Below are 26,296 nucleotides of genomic sequence, written 5' to 3'. Positions count from 1 at the left end.
TTTAATACCTCTTGAAAATCACCTAGAGGACTGCCAATGAGCTGTCCCCATTCAGTGCAACGCAAGCTGTGTGCCCACTTGCAAATGACAAAGATTTTGGTATTCATCCAGCACTAACCACACTGTTTGTTGATGCCTGGTTTTGGCATCTGGCTAATATTGTCAGTGCAGCTGACCCTGCTTTGCTGAACTGCAAAGGGGTTTTTCCAGTTATTCACCCGTGTTGACAAGCAACCGGTTGAATCTGAAACCTTGGACGCAGTCAAGTGTCCTTGAGCACCTGTACACAGCTCCCCACGGAGTTCTACCACTTCAGCTAGTTCTGATCAACACCAAACATGTGTAGAAATGCAGGAAATAGCCAGCAACTAACTGATAGGTTGCTAATGTCCCCAGTGGTGATGGTCTGTGTTTTTAAGGGCATGTTGGATGAAGCATAGACCTCCAGTGCAGATCTCACCATGGTGATTACCAGCACAGCTCAATCGAAGAGCACGTCCCTTCCCCAGCACACTGTAGCAGCACAGTGAGTGCCAGTTAGGTGAAGTTCACTTCCAAGTGTCTGCACAGGTCTGGTCACAATCTCTGGTGGAGAGCTTGTGATATGCTGTGCCACGACAGGTCATAGCAGCAACTGCTGGAGGTTCCTACTGCAACGACAATGAGGAGGAATGTGAGGTTGAGTGGATAACTCTATACCATATGGTCACTTGTACTGATGCTTGGAATACCAGGGACAGTCTGGCTGGAAAAAGTGGTGATCATGTTCTCTGTTCCCGCTCTCACTGACACTCAGCAGTGCTGCAAGTAGCACCTGTCCACTCACTGCCCAAGCACCAACTGGTTTCATTCACTCCATGTCTTCAATTTCACCTTTCAAACAACTTCCAGAGTTGTCATTCACGGGGCGGGAATGTTCTACCGTTTGTTCACAGGATGGCTACATCTCTGCCAATGGTACCACCTTCTGTCCATCCCTATTTGCTCCTGAACTCAGGCTGTCAGGAATCAACGTCCAGAGTGGTTTGCAGTAACATCGCCCAGAGTGCAGCAAGTTTAACTTTAATATTTTAGTCAATTTTCAAGATGGAGAAAGAAAGTTCATATTTAATTATGCCTTTCACAACCTTATGCAAAGTCAGTGCCTTACATCTATTGTTGTGCATTTTGAAGTACAGTCATTGCAATGATATAGGAACCATGCTGCTGACCTCTCAGGCATAACTCTGCTGTCTGTCTGTTGTTGTGAGCTTCATTCATGCAAAATGCATAATCCATCATTTATTTCATCACGACCATGGATGAAAGAAAAATGGAGAGTTATGACTATGTGTGAGGGAAGAGTTAGATTGATTTTGGAGTATGTTAAAAGGCTGACACAACAACACAGGCTGAGGGACCTGTACTGTTCCACTACAGTCAAATAGTTTTACTGAAGCACTTTGAACTGTCCAGATTACCTTTTTTGGATACTGGTTAGGATATAAATATTGGTTAACAAAACTCCTTTTATTAAATATTACTCTTCATTAAATATTGACAGCTTTCATTGCTATAAGAAGTAGTTGTAAACCTTGGTTGAAAGGTAATACTTTCGACAGTTGTTCGGTACTGTGTGAGCTGTCATTCTCAACCTCACACTCATGCCTGGAACAGAACCCCAGCAACAAGCTTTGGTCCTCAGTGGAGAAGTCCCACCACTGAGCTCAGACCACATCCGCAGTTCTGATTTGGCTGCGGTATCTACCTTCTTGAGTAAGTGCAAAAACATTCCCTCCCATTGTGTTGTGATTGGAGGAAATATTCTGCATATTTATGCCACACCCGTGTGGTCCTTTTTGCCTCATCGTATATCAAACACCCCAGCACCAACAACTAAAGGCAGTTTACTTGCTTTATATAGGCAGCACGATGCTATGACTGATTTTGAACTGCTGATGCGGTTCGAGCTCAGTGGAAAGACTTTCATCCAATGGGGATGAAAGGTTATTGTTGTGGTTGTGCTTTAAGCATGAGTGTAAGATTGAGAATGGCAGCTCACAGGGTACTGAATATTGAATAAGTGTTGCAAATATTCCCTTTCATTTGATGTACCATACTAAGGCTTACAATTACCCTCTCAAGGGGATAATAGCTGTCAATATCTGATAAAGCTCTGAGGAATTCTGATAACCAACATTAATGGCCTAACCAATACCTATAAAAAAGATGATCTGATAATTTATTTATTTGACATTTGAAAGTGCTTCCATAAAGAATTATGTCTGTAATGTCTTTATTCTTCAAAAATGCACACCATTTAGTGTAAAACTCTGTTTTTGTTTAAGGTTCTGAAAGGCACAATTAAATATGAATCTTTCTATCTTGAAAATTGACTAAAATATTGAAGCTAAACTTGCTACATTATGTATTATTTTGCTTGCTAGACAGGTATAGATATGTAAAAGGTTTTGGCAGCGATTTGAGAACTGCATTGAAAAGTTAAATCATCTGTCATGTGTTATCTATAGGCATAGGGGTTGGTTACCAGGGACACAGCCAGGAATAACTCAACTGTCTCTCTGCAGCTTACCCAGATTAGCACCAAATCTGTCCAATGTTACTGGACTGAAGCATGCCACTGACATTTTTTTTGTTTCAAATATACCCTTTTGTTGAATCAGAATCAGAATCAGGTTTAATATCACTGACATACATTGTGAAATTTGTTCACTTTATGGCAGCAGTACAATACAATGCATGATAAATAAATATAGAGGAAAAACAAAATTACAGTGTATACAGCAACACACATTACAGTGTACATGTATGTCTGTTAAATAATTAAGTTAAAATAAGCAGTGCAAAATAAAACAGAAATAAAAAAACAGTAGTGAGGTAGTGTTCATTGGTTAAAAGTCCATTTAGAAATCAGTTGGCAGAGGGAGAAACTATTCCTGAATTGCAGAGTGTGTGCCTTCTGGCTTCTGTAGCTCCTTTCTGATGATAACAATGAGAAGAGGGCATGTCTTGAGTATGGAGGTTCTTAATGATGGTTGCTGCCTTTCTGAGGCACCGTTCCTTGAAGATGTCTTGGATACTATGGAGGCTTGTAACCATAATGGAGCTGTCTAATTTTACAAGTTTCTGCAACTTACTTCGACCTTATATCTACAAATGTTGATTTGAATTAAGATTGCTTAGATACAGAAAATAATTTAGGAGTTAGCTAGTTTTTAAAAATGATCACTCAGCTAACTCTTCATCATCTAAGGAAGAATTAGAAGAATTACAAGCATTAGGTAAAAAACTAGCTCTTCAATTATGCTACGACCACCTCCTATTTGACTGATGAGCTGTGAAAGAATCTTCTTGAGTGACTCACCCATTGCTACTTCAGGCAGTGTTTTCATTGAAATGATGTCAGCTTGAACAGATAATGGGTGATCTGCTAACCAGACGGAGGCTATATCTATCCTAGTGTTTCTTTTACTTTGGTGATAAGGAGTCTGCAATTTTTTTCTCTTTTTATAACACTATTGTATAAAATAATAACCAATTAACATCCAAGAAAGCTGAATAATTTATTACAAGACATTGACATGAGACCCTGAGATTTAGTCAGCACTAATCACCACTGTTTCATAAGAGGCAAGTGCACAAATATTTTTTTGATTGCAAGTCTTGTACAGTGATGTGTATTGGATTGGTCTATTTGTGAGTTATGAAACTATTTAAATAGTCAGGATGTCTACATAAACAGCTGTAGAAAGCTGAAGCTAGCTATACTGTGCAACAGCTGACAGTTGCTTGCTTTTTGTTAACACATGACACAGAATCTCTAGCTGCACCTAGGGATTTTTGTTTCTCTCTCTCTAAATTATCCCTTGAGCCAACTACTTTTAGCATCAGTCATCTCACAGTCAGCAAGCAAGTGCAGACAACAAAAGGTAATCTTCTTTAGACATTTTGCCTGGAGTGGTCATAGACAGACTTGCTGGTGCCTGCCTGTGGGTAGCAGAGTCTCACCATCTGGACAAGCAAAGGAACTTTAGAGAGGGAACACCACAGAACACTAGCCAGACAACACTTATCATGAAGAGCATGAAAAAGAGTCTTCTCGCAAGTGAGATGTCCAAACTCTGAAGATGTTTCTTAATCGGTACAAACTACTGCAGGGATGAGACCCAGAATTTCTGATGGATACAAGCAATGTAGGTAAGGGTGACTGCTTAAATGGGAATGAATGCCCTCTGCGACAATAGTTCCTACCACACTTTCAGTAAAACTAAGCCTTAAAAATTAAGATGATTTTATTGTCAAGATTATTGTCATGATTTTATTGTCAAATTAAGATGATTTTATTGTCAAGTGCACATATACAGTACTATGGAAAGCTTGCTTGCAGCCACATCACAAGTATGTAGTTACAAACAACGCACTAGATTAAATTGTACATAACATTATACAATGCAGTCAGATAAACATTGCAAAAGCAAGGCCTTTGTGAAATAATCACTGACGTTATTGAAGTCAAGTCCACGGTAGCGCAAGAGGTAGTCATAATGTTCCATTGCTGAGTTGGAATTAGGGCTATGCAGGTCGGTTCAAGAATGAGTTTGCTTTGTTGATCCTGTGTTAGGGTTAATAATGATTTTAAATAAACAGAGTAAACCATGAAATGTTCAGTGAGATGCCAATTTCAATTTAACAACAAAGTAAAATCAAGCAGATCCTCACTAACTAAAACATTTTTATTAATGAAGTTAGAGAGGTATGTGTCTGTTGTTCAGTCTGTTTTAATCATGTCAATATTATCTGATCGCTCCTTTCATTTCTTCTGGGAGGGGCGTCCATTCCCTTGGACATGGTACACATTGTATTAACCAACCTAAGCTCCTGGGAATATTTTTGCTGAGTTGTTGTTGGAACGCTCATGATTGTTTATAAGGCTTTCGATGGATTCTTATTTGATAAAATTCAAATTGAAAGTAGAAACATATGGAAAATGTGAACATGGGCATTTGGTACTTGATTGAATATATCTGACTTGTCCCTCCAATATCCACACAAAGACCCAATGTGTCAAGGAGTGTGCTGGGCTCTAGCGAGGTTGCAGTGGTGAAGACTTCTATTCAACATCCTTGCAATGTCATAAGCATCTAACCCTAGAAAATTTTGTGAAGATTATTTTTAGTAATCCTGTTGTCATATTATCATGGTGATGCAGACAGTCCTGATTTGAAGAAAGATGACCCTTGTCTTTGTTTCTATGGGGACTCTCAGTGTTGTGCTCATAACAAGTTAGAAAGTCTGGAGATGGATTTTCCAGCACAGCCTTCTGATTCGGAAGTAGGAACATTGCTAGTGTGGCCTACACTGCAGATGAGATGGCTGGGTCATGTTAATTTGCATCTTTCAAATGGGAATTGGATGTGTTATTGGAAAGAGAAAGTTTGCTGGTCCCTAAAGGAGAACAAGAAACAGCAAGAGAACTGGTGTGGCTAGTTCAATAACTCTCTCAAAGGGGTAGTGTTCTCAAAAGGACTAAATGGCCTCCTGTTCTGCTACCTTTGACTACTAAATCCCCTTCAGTCTTATATTCCTACCTTTTCTCATTTAGAAATTGCTCAGTTCTGCCCTTTATAAGTCCAAGTTGTTTACTCCGAAATCCATTTGGCACAATTTTTTATGGGAAGTCTTGGAAAATTGTATGAACTATGTCTTGAATTTGATGATATGTTGGCTTACCTAGTGAGGCCCATGGTGGGTAGATGAGATTCTAGAAATCAGGTATGTGACAGCTCGAAAAAGTTGCTGGAACTTGGTTGGTGCTTGTGGAAACTGATGTGATTTTATGCTTTATGGTGCATGAAGCTTCTTTTGCTCATCCAATTCTGACTTCTAGGTCACAGCTGATGTTAGTCCCTCTTCCACAGCAGGCAATATCTGTAGCGTTCTAGTAAAACTGGTGGGAATCCCATCCCTGAACCTCCCACTAGTCTGTTCCTATCATTTCTGTTAGGATGCTCTCCAAAAGAGAGTCGTAGAACAAAGCAGCACAGAAACAGGCCCTTCGGTCCATCTGGTCCATGTCAAACCATTAATTCTCCAAGTCTCATCGACCTGCACCCAAACTATAGCCCTTCATACCTCTCCGATCCATGTACAGGTACTTAACCAAATTTTTCTTTCATGTTGAAATCGATCCTGTAATCACCACTTGTGATGGCAGCTCATGCCACACTCTCACAATCTTCTGAGTGAAGAAGTTCCCCCTTACATTCCCCTTAAACATTTCACCTTTCACCCTTAACCCATGGTCTCTAGTTGTTGTCTCACTCAACCTGTGGAAAAACTCTGCTTGTATTTACCCTATCTATACCCTTCAGAATTTTGTATATCTCTATAAAATCTCTCCTCAGTCTTACATTCTAGGGAATAAAATCCTAACCTATTCAACTTTTCCCTGTAACTCAGGTCCTCAAGTCCTGACAACATCCTTGTAAATTTTCTCTGCACTCTTTCAATCTTATTTACATCTTTCTTGTAGGTCGGTGACCAAAACTGCACACAATACTCCAAATTAGTCCACACTGATGCCTTATACAACTTCATAACATCCCAACTCCTGTACTCAGTATATTGATTATTGAAGGCCAAGATGTCAAAAGCTGTCTTTACGACTCTGTCTGTGATGCCACTTTTGGTGAATTATGGATCTGTATTCCCAGATCCCTTTGTTTTTACCACACATTTGCATTTCTTATACCCTCTCATTCACTGTGTAAGACCTACCCTGGATGGTCCTCCCAAAGGGTAACACCTCACACTTGTCTGCATTGAATTCCATCTGCCAGTTTTCAGCTGGTCTAGCTGGTCTAGATCCCTCTGCAAGCTTTGATAGTTTTCCATGCTGTCCACTACACCCCCAATCTTAGTGTCATCCACAAATTTGCTGATACATTTGACCACATTATCATCCAGATTGTTGACATAAATAACAAACAACGACAGACCCAGCACCGATCCTTGCAGCGCACCACTAGTCAGAGAGGCAACATTTGACCACCACTCTCTGGCTTCTTCCTTGAAGCCAACACCTAATCCAATTTACTACCTCATTTTGAATGCCGACTGACTGAACTTTCTTGAACAAACTCCCATGCAGGACCTTGTCAAAGGCATGTAGACAACATCCTTCATCAACTTTCCTAGTAACTTCCTTGAAAACCTCTATAAGGTTGGTTAGACATGACTTACCTTGCACAAAGCCATGTTGACCATCCCTAACCAGTCCCTGTCTAGTCAAGTAAGTATATCCACTGCCTTCCAATTACTTTCCCACTACTGACGCCAAGCTCTGCAGCCTATAATTTCTTGGTCTATATTTAGGGCTTTTCTTAAACAATGGAACAAGATCAGTTATCTTCCAGCCCTCCAGCACCTCACCTGTGACTAAGGACATCTTAAATAGCTCTGCTAAGGCTGCTACAATTTCTACACTAGCTGCCCGCAGGGTCCGAGATGACACATTGTCAGGCCCTGAGGATCTATTCACCCTCAAGACAGCAAACACCTCCTCCTCTGTCCATGACCTCGCTAAAGCATTTGTCACATCTATAGACTCTGTGTCCGTCTCCCAAGTAAGTACAGATGCAAAAAAATTATTTAAGAACTCTCCCATCTCTTTCGGCTCCATACATAGATTACCACTCTGATCTTCCAAAGGACCTAGTTTGTCCCTTGCTATCTTTTTGCTCTTACTATATTAATAGAAGCTCTTAGGATTTTGCTTTACCATGTCCGATTGAGTGGCTTCATGCCTTCTTTAAGCCCTCCTGATTACCTTAAGTACTCTCTTGCATTTTTTATGCTCCTCAAATACAAACCCCATTTCCAGAAAAGTTGGGATATTTTCCAAAATGCAATAAAAACAAAAATCTGTGATATGTTAATTCACGTGAACCTTTATTTAACTGACAAAAGTACAAAGAAAAGATTTTCAATAGTTTTACTGACCAACTTAATTGTATTTTGTAAATATACACAAATTTAGAATTTGATGGCTGTAACACACTCAATAAAAGTTGGGACAGAGGCATGTTTACCATTGTGTTACATCACCTTTCCTTTTAATAACACTTTTTAATCATTTTGGAACTGAGGATACTAATTGTAGTAGATTTGCAATTGGAAATTTTGTCCATTCTTGCTTGATATAAGACTTCAGCTGCTCAACAGTCCGTGGTCTCCGTGGTCTGATTCTCCTCTTCATGATGCGCCATACATTTTCAATAGGAGATAGATCTGGACTGGCAGCAGACCAGTCAAGCACACGCACTCTGTGTCTACAAAGCCACGCTGTTGTAGCCCGTGCAGAATGTGGTCTGGCATTGTCCTGCTGAAATAAGCATGGACGTCCCGGGAAGAGATGTCGCCTTGATGGCAACATATGTCTCTCTAGAATCCTAATATACGCCTCAGAGTCAATGGTACCTTCACATACATGCAACTCACCCATGCTGTGGGCACTGATGCACCCCCATACCATCACAGATGCTGGCATTTGCACCTTTCGTTGATAACAATCAGGATGGTCGTTTTCATCTTTGGCACGGAGAACTTGATGCCCATTTTTTCTGAAAACTAGCTGAAATGTGGACTCATCTGACTACAGCAAACGGTTCCACAGTCTTTTGGTCCATCTGAGATGAGCTCGGGCCCAGAGAACTCGCCGGCGTTTCTGCATAGAGTTGATGTATGGCTTCCTCCTTGCGTAATACAGTTTCAAGTAGCATTTCTGGATGCAGCAACGAACTGTGTTAAGTGAAAATGGTTTTCTGAAGTACTCCCGAGCCCAGGTGGCTATAATTGTCACAGTAGCTTGACGGTTTCTTAGGCAGTGCCACCTGAGGGCTCGAAGATCACGTGCATTCAACAATGGTTTCTGACCTTGCCCTTTACACACCGAGATGTCTCTGAATTCTCTGAATCTTTTCACAATATTATGTACTGTAGATGTTGAAAGACCTAAATTCTCTGCAATCTTGCATTGGGAAATGTTCCTTTTGAACTGACTAACAATTCTCTCACAAATTTTGGCACAAAGGGGTGAGCCGCGACTCATCCTTGCTTGCAAGGACTGAGCCTTTGATGGACGCTACTTTTGTACCCAGTCATGATACCTCACCTGCTACCAATTAGCCTGTTTAATGTGGAGTCTTCCAAACCGGTGTTACTTGAATATTCTGTGCACTTTTCAATCTTATTTTAACTCTGTCCCAACTTTTGTTGAGTGTGTTGCAGCCATCAAATTCTAAATTTATGTATATTTATAAAATACAATTAAGTTGGTCAGTAAAACTATTGAAAATGTTTTCTTTGTACTTTTGTCAGTTAAATAAGGGTTCATGTGAATTAACATATCACAGATTTTTGTTTTTATTGCATTTTGGAAAATATCCCAACTTTTCTGGAAATGGGGTTTGTACCTCGTTCATTCTTACCTGCCCATATCTGCTATACATCTCCTTTCTTTTCTTAACCAGGGCCTCAATATCTCTTGAAAACCAAGGTTCCCTAAACCTGTTATCCTGACAGGAACATACAAACCCTGTACTCTCAAAATTTCACTTTTGAAGGCCACTCACTTGCCAAGTGCACCTTTACCTGAAGCCCCGTCCTAATCTATACTTCCCAGATCCTTTCTCATACCATCACAGTCAGTCTTTCTCCAGTTCAGAATCTCACCCGAGGACCAGACCTATCCTTTTCCATAATAACCTTGAAAATAATGGCATTATGATCACCAGATGCAAAGTGTTCTCCAACATAAAGCTCTGTCACCTGCCTTGTCTCATCCCCTAATAGGCGATCTGGTACTGCACTCTCTTTAGTTAGGATTTCTATGTACTGATTAAGGAAACTTGCCCAAATACATTTGACAAACTTTTCCCATCCAGCCCTTTTTCAGTACTGGAGTCCCAGTCAATATGTGGAAAGTTAAAAGTACCTACTACTACAGCCTTCTTATAACAGTCTGTGATCTCTCCACAATTTTGCTACTTTAAATCTCATGGACTGTTGGGTGGACTATAATATCATCCCATTAATGTGGTCATACCTTTCTTATTTTTCAGTTCTACCCATATAACCTCACTAGACAAGCTTTCCAGTCTGTCCTGACTGAGCACTGCCGTGACATTTTCCCTGATTAGTAAAGCCACCTCTCCAATCCCTCGCACTCTATCACGTCTAACACAATGGAATCCCAGAACACTGAGCTGTGAGTCCTGCCCCTCCTGCAACCAAATCTCACTAATAACTACAATGTTATAATTCTATGTGCTGAATCATGCCTTCAGCTCACCTGCCTTTCCTACAATACTTCTTACATTGAAATATATACGCAGCTCAGAACATTATTCCCACCATGCTTAACTTTTCAATTCTTGGCTTTGTATGTAGACTTATCTTTCTCCACAATCACACCACTCTCTTGACTGGTGCTCTGGTTTCCATCCCCATGCAACTCTAATTTTTTAATCTGGCCCTTTAACCAAGTACTTCATCAGCTTTTCCAGTATCGCAAAAAAGGGCTAAATGTTACATTTTAGCCTTAGTCTTATGATTCTACAGCTTGGAAATGGTCATTTGGCCCATCAAAGTCATGCCTACTACCAAAGCATCTGTTCCAAGATTTTTGTTCTTCTCACAATCAATCAATCACCTACATTCTAGGGACAATTTACAATGGACAATTAACCTCTCAACCCGCACATCTTTGGGATGTGGGAGAAAACTGAAAGAAACCCATACGATCACAAGGAGAAGGTGCAAGTTCCACACAGACAGCACCATGGTTCATTTGGTACTTATGATAACTTCTTTAATGGTAACTTCTCATTTCTTAAGTATCCTCTCTTCCAGAGCACCAGACTTCTTAAAGGTGCTTGCTAAGGGTGAGCGGTTTTTGCTACCATTATTGTCAGCTCAGAAGGGTCTCGGACAGCTCTGCCTTCAACACTATCCTTCCAAGCAAGTTCAAATCCCAACTCCTAGATTGGGAGTCAACACCTCTTCTTGCACCCGCATCCTCAACTTGCTCACCAACAGGCTGCAATCTGTAAGGATTGGCAGCACCACCCTCTGCTACAATTATCCTTATCATTAGTGCCGCTCAGCCCCCCTATAATCTAGTCCGTTTGCTCATATCTGTCTGGTCAGCTGCTGCTCTAACTCTATCTACAAATTTGCAAATGATATCAGTATCCAGGGGCATATCGCAAATAGCAAAGAGTCAGAGTACGGGAAGGAGATAGAGAGGCCAGTGACATATTGTGATGATAACAACCTTTCCCTCGATGTCAGCTATACAAAAATGCACATGCTCCTGCTTACATGAACTAAACTGAGATTGAGAGGGTTGAGAGCCTAGGAGTGAACATTACCAGTAACCATTCTGGTCCAACCACATAGATGCTACAGCCAGAAAAGCTGAGGAAATTTGGCATGTTCACTTTGAGCTTCACCACTTCTCTCTGCCTTGGTAGAGCAACCAACTTATTTGAAGACCCCATCCAATCTGGACATCCTCTCTTCTCTCTCCTGCCAGTAGGCAGAAGATATAAACAATTGAAAGCATATGCCACCAAGTTGAAGGACAACTTCTATCCTACTGTTATGTAACTATTGAATGGTACAATAAGATATAAAATAAAATTGTCCTCACCATCTCCCTTACTATGATCTTGCATGCTACTGTCTACCTGTACTACACTTCCTCTGTAAATGTAATTCTTTAATTTTCTGTTGCTTAACTTTGTACTACGTTAATGCACTGTTGTAATGACTTTAACTGTATGCAAGACCAGATTTTCACTGGATCACAGTTCATGTGACAATAATAAATTAACTTGCCAATAAGAGCAATTAGGTAAATTGATAAATGAAATTTACCAATTTACCATATTGCACCTATTATATTGTCCTGAAATAATTGAACCTGTTCATATAATTAATCTGGCAACTAACTTGTCCTTGACCTCAATAACCTAGTTCAGTGAAGATTGAGTTATAAACTCATAGGATCATACAGAACGGAAGTGGGCCACCTCCTCCTTGCTGACTGTGAAACCTATCCACGTAAATCCCATTTGGCTACATTATGGCTGTAAACCTCTTGCCTTTCCTATGTATCTAATTAAAATGACTCTTTAAATAGTTTAGAATTTAATTCTGGTGCATGCAGAGTTCTCAGTTTTTGTCCTAAATTTATAAATGGTAATCTTTGCTTAACTGGAAGTCAAGCTATTGTTAATTCAATTGCAGAAATGAAGGGAAAATTACTCAAAAATAGAACTGAAGATTGAGATTTGGGTATTCTAAAACTAGCTGAGGCAATGTTTTTCATTTTGTGGAGGAAACAAACAGGTTTGCCAATGAATAGAAGAAATGTTTGTGTATGGGCACCTCACAGTCAAGGACTTGTGATACAAATATCTGTTGCTGATATTGGCTGCATATTTTAGTACTTTTGTATTGGTCCTAGGTTTCAGCCCATTTTATTCATTTACTTATTGACATACAGTGTGGAATAGGCCCTTTGAGCCATGCTGCCCAGCAACAAACCCCCACCCTGATTTAACCCTAGCCTAATCAAAGGAGAATTTACAATGACTGATCAACCTACCAATCGGTATGTCTTTGGACTGCGGGAGGAAACTGGAGCACCCGGAGGAAACACAAGTAGTCACAGGGAAAACATACAAACCCCTTACAGGCAATGGTGAGAATTGAACTTGGGTCGCTGGTACTGTAAAGCGTTCTGCTGACCACTACGCTATCATGCATTTCATCTTAGTGAGACGAAACAAGCCTCGGGATTCAAATATACGTTGCCACTTATTTGAGGATTATGTAACTGGAAGTTTAATGAAACATGGCATGACTTTTTCCAGGTCATTTTGTCCTGGACTTTGTTGTTGTTGTGTCTCAGGGAATACTGAAGTTTCTGGCAACAGACACACAGCTGAAACAGTTTGTGATGTTCTGCTGCTAGTGCATCTAATGCATCCATTAGGGTACTCAAGACTTTCTAGATTGCAGTGTTTATGTGCCCATGTATATTCAGGATGCCTGGCTGCTCTATAGGACTTCCTTTATCAACAACACACATTTGTATAATTATCATTAATTAGACAACTGATTAACTCAACATGAAAAGTACATGTACTTTCTCTAGTTTGTGCCTTATGGCATCCATATGGCTGAGTTGTGTTGCCAGTTTGTACGTTAAGACAGTACTGTTGAAACTAGTATCTGTCAATTGGTGGCAACAAATAATGTGCTGGAGGAACTCACAGATGGGTGGAGCAGCTTTTGTGGGAGGAAAGGAAGTGTTGATGTTCTGCGTCGAAACCCTGCATCAGGTCTTTTGCATCGTCATGTGTGAATTGCTGCTGCATTGTTGCTCAATCTAGCACGAATGCGCGCCTCTCTTCTGTATTAACCCCGGCACCCATGCAGTGCTATGCTTCTGGTGCTGCATTAATTGTGGAACCTGTCACATCGAGAGTTCCTGTTTCTCAGTGACATAGTTAACAGTGTAAACAGCAGAATGTGCCAATTAACTTTTCTCCTTCTTCAGTAAAGAGGAAGGTTTGATGGTAACCTGGTTTTCTGGGCTCTAACCGTTGAGGCCATTGATATGGGGCAGGAGGCAACTGAAGTACTGGAGGTTGAACTCAAAGCTAGAAGTGTAAATGGAAGGTGCTGTTTTATTCACTCAGCTCATTACTAGAGGATTCTATGTGAACCTATTAATGTTGTCAGTGTGTAAACTTGTAAGGGTTTGGAAGCTGAGTATGCAAAAATAATCTGTCCATCCCAGGCATAGGCAATTTGTGCTCCATGATTCCTTTACATTGTTATCTTTGCCAAATATTAAGTGTTATAAAGAATTCTAACCATGACATGAAAGAAAGGTGCAATTTCAAGAAGTAGTGGGCTGCATGATGCAACGTTTTAGCTTTGAAGTCTCAGGTTTTACATACTTCAGTAGGCAGGGCAGCCTGCTCAGGCAGTACAATTGGCATTAATTTCTGCAATTAACACTCTAAAAGACACTATCAATAAGTATTTCCAAGAAGTGTGGAAGGGGAGTCAGAAATTTAAACAGCAACTATAACTAGCAGCCATGAAAATTCTAGTCATGAAAATTCTCAAAGTATAATCAGCACTGGGCAAAGGAAGGTGATTAATAACTTGACCAAGGAGGTGGAAAGTATTGAAATAATCAAGCCTAGAGGTGCTAAAGTCCTGAAGGAAGCTTCCACCAATTCAAGATGATGATAAAACTTCTTGATTAGGTTTGCAAGAGCATGCACATAAAAGATTCACAAAGGATTTCTGGTAAGATGGCGGTGCGCTTGGTCACAATAGCCTCACCAGCTCCAACAAATAGTGCAAAGGTTTGTCTTAAGTATTTTTCTTGCAATCAGAAGACTCTGTTGGACATCAGTAATGCAAAATACTGTAAGTCTGGTTCACTGTTTCATTGGAGAGACCAATGGAAGGGGAGTTGTGTGGCCTTGGTTGTTGTGTGGACCATGCCATGGCATCACAAGCACATAGCATCAGATACACAACAATCTGTGTATATAAAGACATACATTAAAAATAAACACAAGAGATTCTGCAGATGCAGAAAATCTTCAACAACACACACAAGTGCTGGAGGAACACAGCATGTCAGGCAACATCTATGGAGGGGAATAGATAGTCAATATTTTGGGCTGAGATCCAACATCAGGATTGGAAAGGAAGGGGGCAAAAACCAGAATAAGAAGGTAGGGCTGAGGGGAAGGAGTACAAGCTAGCAGGTGATAGGTGAGACCAGGTGAGGGGGAAGGGGGATGAAGTAAGAAGATGGGAGGTGACAGGTGGAAGAGGTAAATAGCTGAAGAAGATGGAATTTAAGAGACAATAGTAGCCATAGAGGAAAGGGAAGAAGGAGGAGGTAAACAAGGACATAATGGGCAGGTAAGGGCTGAGAAGGTAACCAGAATGGGAAATGTAAAAAGAGAGATAATGGGGAGGAAGTAGGAGTAATTATAGGAAGTTAGAGGAATTGATGTTCATGCCCTCAGGTTGGAGGCTACCCTGACAGAATATGCGATATTACTCCTTCAACTTGAGTTTAGCCTTATTGTAAACCTCTTCAAGGGTTATTCAATTTCACAGATGCTGCCTGACCTGCTGAGTTCCTCCAGCATTCTGTGTGTGCTGCTTTGTATTTTCAGCATCAGCAGACTTCCAGGTGTTTCTGAACTTGCTGCTTGACTGCAAGGACTCTTCAAGGGATGCCTACCCTGAAGAAGCTTAAACCCTCTCTTTGAAAAGAGATCAATGAAACACTCTCCCACTGTATCAGTGAAACCCTCTCCCACTGTATCAGTGAGACCTTCACCCAATGTATCGGTGAAACCCTCTCCCAATGTATCAGTGAGACCCTCTCCCATTGTATCAGTGAGACCTTCACCCAATGTATCGGTGAAACCCTCTCCCACTGTATCAGTGAGACCCTCTCCCACTGTATCAGTGAGACCCTCTCCCACTGTATCAGTGAAACCCTCTCCCATTGTATCAGTGAAACCTTCACCCAATGTATCGGTGAGACCCTCACCCACTGTATCAGTGAGACCTTTGCCCACTGTATCGGTGAGACCCTCTCCCAATGTATCGGTGAAACCCTCTCCCACTGTATCAGTGAGACCCTCTCCCACTGTATCAGTGAAACTCTTGCTCACTGTATCAGTGTGACCCTCACCCATTGTATCAGTGAAACCCCCTCTCACTGTATCAGTGAAACCCTCTCGCACTGTATCACTCAGACCCTCTCTCAGTGTATCAGTGAGACCCTCTCCCCCTGTACCAATGAAACCCTCGCCCTCTGTATCAGTGAAACCCTCTCCCACTGTATCAATGAAACCCTCTCCCACAGCTCCCCCTCTGTGCTCCTGTCAGATATCTTTGTCTCCAGTCCTTGACCTTTCCCACCTTTCCCGGGCTTTACCTTTTACTTTCCTGCTAGTCTTCTTCCCCTCCTGCACCATTTTATTCTGGGATCATTCCCTCTTCCTTCCCAGTCCTGAAGAAGGATCTCAGCCCAAAATGTTGACTGTTTATTCATTTCCATAGTTGCTGCCCAACCTGCTGAGTTCCTCCAGAATTTTCTGTGTGTGGCATTGGTGAGTGGCTGGGATTGGGGGAATTCAGGGGTTGGAGAGTTCACTGGTGTGATGGGGTGAGTGCCAATGACCATGGGATGAGGACAATGTTCCCTCTAATGTATGAGTGTGTGTATGCGCACACATCATTGCTACTAGCTCGCAAAGGAATTTAAACTGCAAACAAAAGGTTGTCACCTTCTGTCTTGTTGGCACATTAAGCATATTTCATGATCATACACAATCATACATTAATGGAGAATGTGTGGAGCAGGTTAAGACCTACAAGTATCTGGGAGTACAGTTAGATGAGAAGCTTGACTGGACTGCCAACACAGATGCCTTGTGCAGGAAGGCACAGAGTCGACTGTACTTCCTAAGAAGGTTGGCGTCATTCAATGTCTGTAGTGAGATGCTGAAGATGTTCTATAGGTCAGTTGTGGAGAGCGCCCTCTTCTTTGTGGTGGCGTGTTGGGGAGGAAGCATTAAGAAGAGGGACGCCTCACGTCTTAATAAGCTGGTAAGGAAGGCGGGCTCTGTCGTGGGCAAAGTACTGGAGAGTTTAACATCGGTAGCTGAGCGAAGGGCGCTGAGTAGGCTACGGTCAATTATGGATAACTCTGAACATCCTCTACATAGCACCATCCAGAGACAGAGAAGCAGTTTCAGCGACAGGTTACTATCGATGCAATGCTCCTCAGACAGGATGAAGAGGTCAATACTCCCCAATGCCATTAGGCTTTACAATTCTACCGCCAGGACTTAAGAACTTTTTAAAAGCTATTATTAATGCTTTTTGAGATAGTGATTTAGATGCATATCATATTTTTTACTGAGTTAAGTATTGTATGTAATTAGTTTTGCTACAACAAGTGTATGGGACATTGGAAAAAAAGTTGAATTTCCCCATGGGGATGAATAAAGTATCTATCTATCTATCTATCTATCTATCACACTTCTTTTTCCGGTTTCTGATGTGGACAGTACTGACAACATGGGGCTTGCGATGATCGGTCTGCAGATTTTACAACTAGCTTATTAATACTGTTTTTATTGAAGAAATTATTCAGTGCACACATCATGTTATCACTGAGCAAAAAATTGCACAGCAGAATATTTTTGTGCACAGTGGTGATTACAGATTGGAGGGAGCATTGGGTCAGGATGATTGGGGATGAAGCTGGTGAGTTCTGGATCCACCATAAAAGAAGTGGGAATATACTGAAGGATCAGAGATAGGTACTGAGAATTACTATGCAGATTCTAGGAGTGACCTGTATTGTCCACTGCTCCTGAGATCAACACAGTCCAATATGCTCAGCAAAGCTAGTAGGGATTGAGTATTGACATGATGTGATACACCCTGTGTGCTTTTCAGGTTTGCTTAGTTCTACTTTTCTTTTAAACAGAAATCTCCTCCAGGTTACCCGTCAACATGTCTACAGAATCAGTCTCCTCCCCGGGTGGACCCAATGGCATCATTAGAAGCCAGTCCTTCGCCGGCTTCAGTGCACAGCAGGAGAGGAGGGGCAGGTGAGTATTCAACCATGTGTAGTTGTTCTTCTATGGCGCAGTATTATCTTCAAACACAGGCATAGAATCAGAGCACCGTGTCTGCACATTACATCGTGTGCACAGATGACTGCTCTCACAAGTTCAAGGTCAAGGTCATTGTCATGGGTAGACACACCCAGGGTACAAATGCCATGAAAATGAGGTCTGTGCTGCAGCAGCGAAATGAAATACAAATGTGACAAATATTAATTAAATACATTTAAATTAACATACATTATGCATAATTTATTCAACAAAATAATCCTCAGCGACATTAATGCACACTGGATGCTGGTGGACCTCAGCTGGTGGACAGGTAACATCTACGAAAATGAATAAAAAGTTGATGTTTCAGGCTGAAAACCTTCATCAGGATGTAATCATAATTACATTAATGGAACTTTGGCGAAATCTAGTCTGATGTAGAAGTTAACCTTTTCATGTTGGTTCAACAACTTGATGGTAGTGGAGAGAGCACTGCTGTTGAACCTTGAGGTGTCTGTCCTCAGGCTCCTGTAACTCCTGCCTGACGGCAGTGATGAGAAGCAAATATCCCTGGCTGGTGGGGATGTTTAGCGATTGATGTCACCTTTCTGAGATAGTGCCTCCTGTAGGTGCTCTTAATTATCAGAGAACTGTACCCATGATGAAGCTGGTCATGTCCACCACTCTCTTTAGCCTTTTGCTCTCCTGTGTACTGGTGCTCCCATACCAACCCCTGATGCTTTCCTCTGTACATCTGTGGAAGTTAAACACTTGCAAAGCTCTGCTCAGTTGCCTTTGAGAGTGAGTTAAATTTCCACTGTTATACTGGAGCTCAAAGGCAGCCCGGAGCTTTTCACCCTTAGAAAGATGGTAATGAACCAAAACATAAGTGGCAAAAATAAAACAAAGGTAATTATACTAAAGCAGGGTTACAATAGGTAAATCTCCCCTGGGCTTGTGTGTTTGCCTCTTCACTAGCCTGTACTTTCCAAAATTATGCCACATACGACGGCTTATGAGTACTGCACTGTGTATCTAACCCATGTTCCTAGGTTCCAATACTGTAGTGGATGAAATATTAGGTATTTCATGTGCAAATGCATACAAAAACCTTTTCTCCACAATTTCTTGCCACAATGAAGAGTGGAGAGCAGCAGAGAAAGTACATTGTGTGATGAATTCAGGCTGTCTATGGGAAAGGCTGGTGGCATGGGGAGGTTCATAAGGGTGGAGGGTGGTGGGGGGGTGTTGTTGGTGTTAGCAGGGTGGTAAGAAAACAGTAAAAATGGAAAGAGAATCCTGGCAAAGTTGAGAGAATCAGAGTGAGTGAGGTGGTTGGAAATCTGAGGTGAATGATTGGGACACTGGCTCTCATAAGCCAGTGTCCCCTGCAAAGCATTGCACGGGAGATCAGTAGTGAAGTTGTGAGATGCACACAGGAGATCAGTAGTGAAGTTGTGAGATGCACACAGGAGATCAGTAGTGAAGTTGTGAGATGTACACAGGAGATCAGTAGTGAAGTTGTGAGATGTGCACAGGAGATCAGTAGTGAAGTTGTGAGATGTACTCAGGAGATCAGTAGTGAAGTTGTGAGATGTACACAGGAGATCAGTAGTGAAGTTGTGAAATGTGTCAGGAGATCAGTAGTGAAGTTGTGAGATGTACACAGGAGATCAGTAGTGAAGTTGTGAGATGTACACAGGAGATCAATAGTGAAGTTGTGAGATGTGTACAGGAGATCAGTAGTGAAGTTGTGAGATGTGCACAGGAGATCAGTAGTGAGATGTACACAGGAGATCAGTAGTGAGATGTACACAGGAGATCAGTGGTGAAGTTGTGAGATGTGCACAGGAGATCAGTAGTGAAGTTGTGAGATGTACACAGATCAGTAGTGAAGTTGTGAGATGTACATAGGAGATCAATAGTGAAGTTGTGAGATGTGTACAGGAGATCAGTAGTGAAGTTGTGAGATGTGCACAGGAGATCAGTAGTGAAGTTCTGAGATGTGCACAGGAGATCAGTAGTGAAGTTGTGAAATGTACTCAGGAGATCAGTAGTGAAGTTGAGAGATGTACACAGGAGATCAGTAGTGAAGTTGTGAGATGTGCACAGGAGATCAGTAGTGAGATGTACACAGGAGATCAGTAGTGAGATGTACACAGGAGATCAGTGGTGAAGTTGTGAGATGTGCACAGGAGATCAGTAGTGAAGTTGTGAGATGTACACAGATCAGTAGTGAAGTTGTGAGATGTACATAGGAGATCAATAGTGAAGTTGTGAGATGTGTACAGGAGATCAGTAGTGAAGTTGTGAGATGTGCACAGGAGATCAGTAGTGAAGTTCTGAGATGTGCACAGGAGATCAGTAGTGAAGTTGTGAAATGTACTCAGGAGATCAGTAGTGAAGTTGAGAGATGTACACAGGAGATCAGTAGTGAAGTTGTGAAATGTGCACAGGAGATCAGAAGTGAAGTTGTGAGATGTACACAGATCAGTAGTGAAGTTGTGAGATGTGCACAGATCAGTAGTGAAGTTCTGAGATGTGCACAGGAGATCAGTAGTGAAGTTGTGAAATGTACTCAGGAGATCAGTAGTGAAGTTGTGAGATGTACACAGGAGATCAGTAGTGAAGTTGTGAGATGTGCACAGGAGATCAGTAGTGAAGTTGTGAGATGTACTCAGGAGATCAGTAGTGAAGTTGTGAGATGTACACAGGAGATCAGTAGTGAAGTTGTGAAATGTGCACAGGAGATCAGAAGTGAAGTTGTGAGATGTGCACAGGAGATCAGAAGTGTAGTTGTGGGATGCACACAGATCAGTAGTGAAGTTGTGAGATGTACACAGGAGATCAGTAGTGAAGTTGTGAGATGTGCACAGGAGATCAGTAGTGAAGTTGTGAGATGTACTCAGGAGATCAGTAGTGAAGTTGTGAGATGTACACAGATCAGTAGTGAAGCTGTGAAATGTGCACAGGAGATCAGTAGTGAAGTTGTGAGATGTACACAGGAGATCAGTAGTGAAGTTGTGAGATGTGCACAGGAGATCAGTAGTGAAGTTCTGAGATGTGCACAGGAGATCAGTTTGCTGATGATACTAAGCTGGGTGGCAGTGTGACATGTGATGAGGATGTTAGGAGAATTCAGGGTGACTTGGATAGGCTGGGTGAGTGGGCAGATACTTGGCAGATGACGTTTAATGTGAATAAGTGTGAGGTTATCCACTTTGGGAGTAAGAACAGGGAGACAGATTATTATCTGAACGGTGTAAAGTTAGGTAAGGGAGAAATACAAAGAGATCTAGGAGTCCTTGTTCATCAGTCACTGAAGGTGAATGAGCAAGTGCAGCAGGCAGTGAAGAAGGCTCATGGAATGTTGGCCTTTATTACAAAGGGAATTGAGTACAAGAGCAAGGAAATCCTTTTGCATTTGTACAGGGCCCTGGTGAGACCACACCTGGAGTATTGTGTACAGTTTTGGTCTCCAGGGTTAAGGAAGGACATCCTGGCTGTAGAGGAAGTGCAGCGTAGATTCACAAGGTTAATTCCTGGGATGTCCGGACTGTCTTACGCAGAGAGGTTAGAGAGACTGGGCTTGTACACACTGGAACTAAGGAGATTGAGAGGGGATCTGATTGCAATATATAAGATTATTAAGGGATTGGACAAGATAGATAAAGGAAATATGTTCCAGATGCTGGGAGAGTCTAGTACACAGAGGGCATGGTTTGAGAATAAGGGATAGGTCATTTAGGACAGAGTTAAGGAAAAACTTCTTCTCCCAGAGAGTCATGGGGTCTGGAATGCACTGCCTCAGAAGGCAGTGGAGGCCAATTCTCTGGATGCTTTCAAGAAGGAGCTAGATAGGTATCTTATGGATAGGGGAATCAAGGAATATGGGGACAAGGCAGGAACCGGGTATTGATAGTAGATGATTAGCCATGATCTCAAAATGGTGGTGCAGGCTCGAAGGGCCGAATGGTCTACTTCTGCACCTATTGTCTATTGTCTATAATGAAGTTGTGAGATGTACACAGGAGATCAGTAGTGAAGTTGTGAGATGTACTCAGGAGATCGGTAGTGAAGTTATGAAATGTACTCAGGAGATCAGTAACGAAGTTGTGAGATGTACACAGGAGATCAGTAGTGAAGTTGTGAAATGTACTCAGGAGATCACTAATGAAGTTGTGAAATGTACTCAGCAGATCAGTAGTAAAGTTGTGAGATGTACACAGGAGACCAGTAGTGAAGTTGTGAGATGTACACAGATCAGTAGTGAAGTTGTGAGATGTGCACAGGAGATCAGTAGTGAAGTTGTGAGATGTGCACAGGAGATCAGTAGTGAAGTTGTGAGATGTACACAGGAGATCAGTAGTGAAGTTGTGAGATGTGCACAGGAGATCAGTAGTGAAGTTGTGAGATGTACTCAGGAGATCAGTAGTGAAGTTGTGAGATGTATACAGGAGATCAGTAGTGAAGTTGTGAAGTGTACTCAGGAGATCAGTAGTGAAGTTGTGAAATGTACTCAGGAGATCGGTAGTGAAGTTGTGAGATATACACAGGAGATCAGTAGTGAAGTTGTGAGATGTACACAGGAGATCAGTAGTGAAGTTGTGAAATGTACTCAGGAGATCAGTAGTGAAGTTGTGAGATGTACACAGATCAGTAGTGAAGTTGTGAAATGTACACAGAAGATCAGTAGTGAAGTTGTGAGATGTACACAGGAGATCAGTAGTGAAGTAGTGAAATGTGCACAGGAGATCAGTAGTGAAGTTGTGAGATGTACTCAGGAGATCAGTAGTGAAGTTGTGAGATGTGCACAGGAGATCAGTAGTGAAGTTGTGAGATGTACACTGATCAGTAGTGAAGTTGTGAGATGTACACTGATCAGTGGTGAAGTTGTGAGATGTACACAGGAGATCAGTAGTGAAGTTGTGAGATGTACACAGGAGATCAGTGGTGAAGTTGTGAGATGTACACAGGAGATCAGTAGTGAAGTTGTGAGATGTGCACAGGAGATCAGTAGTGAAGTTGTGTGATGTACACAGGGGATCAGTAGTGAAGTTGTGAAATGTACTCAGGAGATCAGTAGTGAAGTTGTGAGATGTACACAGGAGATCAGTAGTGAAGTTGTGAGATGTGCACAGGAGATCAGTAGTGAAGTTGTGAGATGTACACTGATCAGTAGTGAAGTTGTGAAATGTACACAGGAGATCAGTGGTGAAGTTGTGAAATGTACACAGGAGATCAGTAGTGAAGTTGTGAGATGTGCACAGGAGATCAGTGGTGAAGTTGTGAAATGTACACAGGAGATCAGTAGTGAAGTTGTGAGATGTACACAGATCAGTAGTGAAGTTGTGAAATGTACACAGGAGATCAGTAGTGAAGTTGTGAGATGTACACAGGAGATCAGTAGTGAAGTTGTGAGATGTGCACAGGAGATCAGTAGTGAAGTTGTGAGATGTGCACAGGAGATCAGTTGTGAAGTTGTGAGATGTACACAGGGGATCAGTAGTGAAGTTGTGAGATGTACTCAGGAGATCAGTAGTGAAGTTGTGAGATGTACACAGGAGATTAGTGGTGAAGTTGTGAGATGTACTCAGGAGATCAGTAGTGAAGTTGTGAGATCTGCCCAGGAGATCAGTAGTGAAGTTGTGAGATGTACACTGGAGATCAGTAGTGAAGTTGTGAGATGTACACAGGAGATTAGTGGTGAAAGACAGAGTATCCATCAATGTGAGCATGATGATCTTCCATGTCTTAACTGGAGAACTCTGAGCTGAATGTGAACTGTTTAACATGGACTCAGAGGCTTGATCTGTGATCATCCTGTGACTCTGTGCCTGTAGGCTGAGCCTGTTGTATTCCATGGTCAAGTTCTCTGCACTTTCATCATCAGCAAAGCTGCTGGGTGAAAGCAATGCTGTGCAATTACAAATCAAAGCAGGAATTGTTGGAAATATTCAGCAGGTTGGGCTGGAGTTTTGGGAACTGTTTATCAGAACTGAGGTTATGAAAGTAGAAGGGGAGAGGAGAGGTAGTCTCTGATTGGGAAAAATCAGGGTGGCTCTCGGGATAGACTGCAAACAAGTTATCTCATCAATGAGTGAATAGGATCTCCTAGAAAATGAGAACATATAGACAAAAGGAAGCAGGTGTTGTGAAATGCAGAGCTCAAAGAGCAGGTCAGGTGGGGCATGTCATCCCCCCCAAGAGGGGGGAGAAATAAACAAGTTCCAATATCACAGATGAACGATTGATACAGACTGAAATCAAGTTACCCGAAGTTATAAGTTATTCTGTAATGTTACAAATAATTTATCCAAACATTCCTGAAAATTGTTTTATTCAGCATTTGGAATCATGTTTTCTGGCAGCCAAGTTGTGCAGTTTGTTACTTGCCTTTTACTGAAATGCTGTATGTAATTGACCCCAAACTATCCAATTTCCCAACAGGAGTCACTCCTTCATTGGAAATAACGGAATCCTCAAAAAACCACAGGGGAAATTAAAGAAAATGAATGCTTCAGTTCATAAGAACAACACCATACCCAAGGATGTACAACCAAAGCGAATGGATGAAATGTATGAGGCATTGAAGAAGGGATTAACGTAAGAAATTATGAATATTAAAACATCTTTGACTAATCATTTAAAGCAATTATAGATATTATTTGTTCTCAAATCCATTGGGTATCGATTAGTATCATTTTTGATTCTCACACATATTGGCGCTATGCTAGTGTAGCAGTTAGCAAACTGTTATTACAGCACAGCACACTCCACATTTCAGAGTTCAGTTCTAGTGCAGTCTGTTAGGAGTTTGCACTTTCTCCCCGTGAGTGCGTGGGTTTCCTTCGGGTGCTCCGGTTTCCTCCCACTGTCAAAAGATCTGCATTGTAAACTGTACTGTGATGAGGCTAGGGTTAAATAGGTGGGTTGCTGGGAGGTGCCAGAGGGGTCTGTTCTGCAGCGTATCTGAAAATAAACAAACATTGTTTTTCACCATTTCCTTATTTAGAAACAGTAGATTGATAAATTTCTAAGTGACAAGGGCGTAGCATGCAGCTAGTTATCTCATGTGTTGATCATAGATGTAATCAAACAGTCTTGTGGTCAGGTTATGCTCAGTTCCACCCAAGCAGTAGATTAATACTCAATGTATTAAATGAACTGAGAAGGGCCAGAGTGTAGCGAAGTAAGTCATTTCTGATTGTAAGCCATTTTTTCTTTGTTGTTGAACAGTGAGTACCTGGAAGTGCACCAAACTGAGCTGGACAAGCTCACGACTCAAATGAAGGACATGAAACGCGACTCCAGACTGGTGAGTGAGGTCTAGACAACCCAACACAGAACAAAGAAAGTCCGAGCAGCTCAGCTGGCATCCATAGAGAGGACAGAAGCATTAGCAACATCTCCCTTTATCAGAACAGAGGCCCTTTGCTGGTGCAAACAGATTATTTAGATATTTCCTTCATTTCCCAGACTGATTTTAGATCTTCCTCTTTATTTTATTACTTAATATGAGATTTCATGCAGCAAACTTTGTTAGTGTGGCACATCAGATTGATACTCACCACATCCTTGCAATCGATCTGGCATAATACATCTCCATTGGAGTTCTTGCTCCGCGCATACGTAACACTTAATTTCCTTACACATACTTTATATGTAGAGAACGGATATTGGCACAGCCAAATCAAGTATTGTCCATGCAGCACAGCCACACACTCACACATACCATTGACAAACATGTCATGGAAACACACACACTCGCACAATAATCTCACGACATATCACATACGCACATGCACCCTGCACAAGCACACTCTACACATACTGCTTTCGTAGCACAAGTGAACAAATCACACGTGTACACATATTCACATACATATGAACAGACAGCACACATGTGCACTCATGCATACAGTGGCAGAGCCCCTGCTGTAATCTCCACACACATCTCTCACTCTCCTTAACAAAACTGTGTTGAGTGCAATTATTGTGGCCATCTGAGAACAACACAAGCCAATGACTAAATCTGGGGTGCATGAATTTTGGAACTCAAGTAAGTGGAACAGTTTCTCATTTTATTCATAGCCTCTTGTCAATATAAAAATAAATCTAGGTGTCACATGATGGAAGGTCATTATCCCATGAAAATTGATGCCTCCTCTACACACTCTGAAATGATCACTGACCTTCAAAATCCATTGTCTATTTTTAGGGAAATGCTGTGAGTGATGTAAAGTAATTTACAACAATCAGTGGGAAAGGAAAACTTATATTTGACACAAGAGAAATGCACCAATATCTTATTCGGCTCACTACATGGGCAAGTCTTTCTCTTTTAAATAAAAGATGAGGCATTCTACTAATAATATATCTCCCAGTTATTCTGAATGATGTGCAACTAGCCTTAATGATCCATTCTTTAACTAAAGGCAGATAGATTGCCATTGAAGCACTAATCTCTGATCTCATTGGGATTCTTTAATCACAGGGAACCTGAATTCAATGCTTTTTATCCTGTCCTTATCCTATGAGTTGGG

At 41.5% G+C, this 26,296-nt stretch overlaps 1 protein-coding gene across 4 annotated transcripts in view; it reads left to right on the top strand.

Moving 5' to 3' along the window:
• Positions 1 to 26,296, top strand: part of ripor2 (RHO family interacting cell polarization regulator 2) — a 335,721-nt gene that overhangs the window by 259,368 nt on the left and 50,057 nt on the right. For 2 of the 4 annotated variants that reach the window (XM_073023960.1, XM_073023959.1), the window contains exons 2-4: positions 17,621 to 17,744; positions 24,201 to 24,356; positions 24,990 to 25,068. In XM_073023960.1, coding sequence (XP_072880061.1) covers positions 17,647 to 17,744; positions 24,201 to 24,356; positions 24,990 to 25,068 — 333 coding nt within the window. In that variant the 5' untranslated portion in view covers positions 17,621 to 17,646. Of the gene's footprint in view, positions 1 to 3,937; positions 4,198 to 17,620; positions 17,745 to 24,200; positions 24,357 to 24,989; positions 25,069 to 26,296 lie in introns of those variants that run through there. The other 2 variants (XM_073023958.1, XM_073023961.1) reach the window with 2 other exon arrangements.

This window comes from Hemitrygon akajei, chromosome 20, assembly GCF_048418815.1.
Source record: "Hemitrygon akajei chromosome 20, sHemAka1.3, whole genome shotgun sequence".
Classification (NCBI taxonomy): domain Eukaryota; kingdom Metazoa; phylum Chordata; class Chondrichthyes; order Myliobatiformes; family Dasyatidae; genus Hemitrygon; species Hemitrygon akajei.
The sequence above is the reverse complement of the archived record's forward strand: the minus strand, read 5'-3'. Positions and strand labels throughout refer to the sequence as shown.